The sequence below is a fragment of the Acanthisitta chloris genome, unplaced genomic scaffold (assembly GCF_000695815.1).
Source record: "Acanthisitta chloris isolate BGI_N310 unplaced genomic scaffold, ASM69581v1 scaffold3451, whole genome shotgun sequence".
In the NCBI taxonomy this organism is placed as follows: Eukaryota; Metazoa; Chordata; class Aves; order Passeriformes; family Acanthisittidae; genus Acanthisitta; species Acanthisitta chloris.
Window position 1 is genome coordinate 21,147 of NW_008654181.1, and position 3,876 is coordinate 25,022.

The following is a 3,876-nucleotide window of genomic DNA, read 5'->3' on the forward strand; positions in this document are numbered from 1 at the left end:
AAATTTATTTCACCTTATCATACTTCTCTGTTCATCAGATGTGCAAATTACTTAAATATTGCACTAAAAATCACAGCAAGACAGCTGTGACCTCTTGAGCAGCATTGACCTCTTGAGCTTCAAGAGTGAGAGTTACCTTGTCTTCAGTCTGCCATAGTTACAAAAATGTCTGATTTAACACACAGGACAGAGGTATGTCTTTTTCTTCCTCAGCAAAATATTTTGTGCCTCCCTTTCTACATGATTGATTAGGCCCCAAATGTATCCTGTTCATGAAAACTAGACTCGGTCTTGTGCATCCCCCAGACCTTAACGTAGCTTTTCTAGATTTCTTAACTGCAGTTTTAAAATGTGCATGACTGCTGGCTGAGTACAGCGATGGTGATGATATCAAAACTGCAGTGGAAATCATCAGCATTTTCATGTTAGATTCAAAATATACTTGCCTAGAAACAAGGTTCTAAAAAAGTAAAAAAGGACTAGGTTTTTGTCTGGCTTTGCTGAGAAGCAAAGTAGTTCTTTGTTATATTCATTTGGAACCCATAGTGACTTTTTTGCACTGCAGTGCTTCTTGGAGGGAAACTGCTATAGTAAAGCTGAGCTAATATCATTAAGACTGTTTGATCTAAAAGGCCAATTCTAGTGTCCTATTTCAATTAGGAAAGTTAGGAGTCCGTTTTTTATCTTTAAACTCAGACTAAATATTTCCGAAGCATACAAGGCCAGAAAGTAAGAACTGCATTTGAGTATCAGTGTCTAATAATGCAATTACTTTCTGTTCCATTTAGGACTATCTTTTTGTGACTGCATTCTTTAAAAAAAGGATCCAAATTGCTTTTATTGATCTCATTGATTGTTCTGATTCATTTAATGCAGCAGTTTTACCACACATCTTTGACAAGATTAATGCATGCAGTACAAGCTCCTATGAACCCTAAGAATATTGCAGATTTCCAGGGGTTCTCTACTAACATTAGTCCATATTGATGTTGTTTCGTCTGTCCTCTAGACTATCATTTTGATTCTCCTTGTCCCTTTCACTCTGTTTTTCTTCTTATTTTTTATGTTGTTATCACACCCTCTTAACTCATTTCAGACTACCCCCCCATCTTTAGTTCAAGGAACATGGTGAAACAAGTATCTTCTGAGAGTGCTTTACCTTATTTTCTGGGCCTCTGCAGAACACCCACACCTCTTTAGGTGCTGGTCCATTTCCTCTGTGGAATTTCTAGGCTCCAGTGGTATGTCTCTATAGCTTTTAAATGTAAGAAAGTAGGGTGTTTTTTGAGATGCTGCGTTAACCCTTTCATTGTTTTGCCTTTTGATGGGGACAGTGCATTAAGAATAAATATAGCCAAAGCTCAAAGGCTGTTAGTGCACAGGAAATTGCTTTTTTTAAAGGGATACTGTCAGGCTTCTCCATCATAAAAATTCCGATTTATTTCTCACAACATAATCAAATATTTATCATAAAATATTCAAATAAAACACTGCAGATAGATTCCCAGGGTGTCTCTCAAGCCATATCCCTTAGATTAAAAGATACTACAACAACATGCTGGGATATGACAAGCTGACAGTAGAATTGTCAAAACTCAGCAGAAACCTGCAGAGGGGGAATTCCTGAAAGAAGAAAACCTTTTTTCCTTATTTTTTTTTAAGGAGCATGGGTGTAGTTTGAAATTTTTCTGGTTTTCTGTAACATGCACTATAACAATAGTTGTTAAAAAGTTAACCTGACATTGTCCCACTTGGTTATTTGCAAAATTAGAAAACTAAATTCTCACTCAAGTGATAGTGACTTTTCTGTCAGGGTGAAGAGATAAATCTTATAATTTAATGTAATGCAACGAAAGGGTTTGCGCTTTGCGTGCATGCATATAGTTATTTAGGATGTTAATATGTATGCCAAACATCTTAGTGCTTACACTGAAGCTTAGCTACTGCCTTTATAGGAAAATAGAAATTAGTGATACGGTGGTGTTTCTTTTGTACACGAAAAACAAGTTTTCATGAAATGCAACATTTTGTTCATAATCTAAGTGAAGCTGACATAAGTACACTTCAGTTGATTTGTATATTTGAAGTGATTCTCCCTGAAATTTGAGTATGGCCAAGGTGGATCTAAGTATAAATACAGACATTTGGGGGTTGAAATCTTGTTGAATTACTTCTCTATGCAAAGTACTAAATGGGGAATGAATGGGGAACAATGGATATCACAGGAATATTGATGTCTTTTATATTTTATGGGAGCAGTTCACAGTCATAATGCTATCTCTAATAAATGTACCTTGAACTGAAATTCTAAACATTATTTCATTCACTATCGCTTCGTCATTTAATTATTCTAAGAGAAGTTTACAGTATTGACTTGCAAAGTTCTAATGTTACAGCTGTATGTTGAATATGCTAATGGACATATTTTCCTCTTCTGAAATGCAATTGGATGAAGAGCTGTTCATTGAGTTATCAAACTTGCAACATTTTAGAGAACTGCAATTTTTTTTTTGGCCAAGATGTTTACATGCTTTTTAGTCTGTTAGTAATATAGATGTGCATGGTTAGTGTATGATCAATACTAATATAGAAAAACAAAGTCCAGTAATTTTTTTAGATTTTTGGGTTGCTATATTTGCCTGCTCTAATATATGAAACTTCTAGTCTTCTAAGTACTGTTTTTAAATACATAAAGGTAGGTGTAAATCTGTCTTAGAAAGTTAAAACATGTAACTTCAAGGTACAAAAATGCTAACAGTGATTTTCCTTTGAAACTAAAGGCAACAGTTTGTTTTCACAGAATACTGAAGCTGATAGAACATGAATTCTGCGGATTTATTTCTTGGAAGATGTAGCATTTTTAGCTCTTGTCTGCTAACAGTTGACAAAATAGCTATCCTATTTTAATTGCAGGAATGAGTTATCTATTTAGTGTTGAGGATTAGTAGGAGAAATACTACCTTTTCCTGACTGTTTTATTTTGTAGTGATTTGCCAAGTTTGTCTTAGAGGAAAATTATGTTTCATGAACTGATTTGGGAGCAAAGTACAGTTCTAATGTCTGAATAATTTATGTGTACACATTTACTTCGCGTATGTGGGATTAGTATCCTATGGTATATTACATCGTATCTGTAGTTTAGTACACCCTCAAAATTGGCCATCTTGTTCCAACTCCTAATATATTTAGTGTTCATGATTTCAAGGGTCCTATGTCTGCATGTGCTAATGTAAAATAAGTATCTTTTTATCATGCACTAATGCTTGTCCATGCAATGCCTTAAATCCTGTCTTATGTTTGGAAATCTCTTTCTTTGTATTATTTTTCTTTTAGGTTTTGAACTGTATTCCATGGTGCCTTCTATTTGCCCTTTGGAAACTCTGCACAATTCCTTGTCTCTGAAGCAGGTGGATGAATTTCTTGCCTCTGTTGCTGCTCCATCAAGGGAAAATCTACAGGAGACACGTACTGGTTCTAGTTTGTAATTATGTTATTTTTAAATTCTTAGATATTGTCTAGTTAATTCTTGCAGTGTTTTGCAGGTAACAAGTAAGCTGGATACTGCTTTCAAAGAAAATGAAAATTTACACAAACTATAATTTTTAATTTTGCAGTATTTTCTTGTGGGTATGGACACTGTTATAATTCATTGAATTAATATCTCTGACTGCAGTAGTAAATTGAGGATTCAATGAAGTCATAGTTGGTATATTTCCTTCATTATTACATTGACTTCTCTGTATTGTCCATACCATCAACTGAATTACAGGTAATACTTTTTAGGGAGCATGCAGTGTTTCCAGCTTTATCCTGTCCTGTTATACTGGCAGTGACTACAGCAGAGTTGCATTTACACTTAAAACTGTGTTATTTCCT

General features: G+C 34.6%; 1 protein-coding gene across 1 annotated transcript in view; it reads left to right on the forward strand.

Moving 5' to 3' along the window:
* LOC103810475 (inositol hexakisphosphate and diphosphoinositol-pentakisphosphate kinase 2) overlaps positions 1-3,465 on the forward strand; it is a gene marked incomplete at both ends in the record, with an annotated part of 24,127 nt that extends 20,662 nt beyond the window's left edge. Inside the window, one exon of the mRNA XM_009083371.1 lies at positions 3,334-3,465. Within this exon, the coding sequence (XP_009081619.1) occupies positions 3,334-3,465 (132 nt within the window). The remainder of the gene's footprint in view (positions 1-3,333) is intronic.
* Between the last annotated feature and the right edge of the window lie 411 nt (positions 3,466-3,876).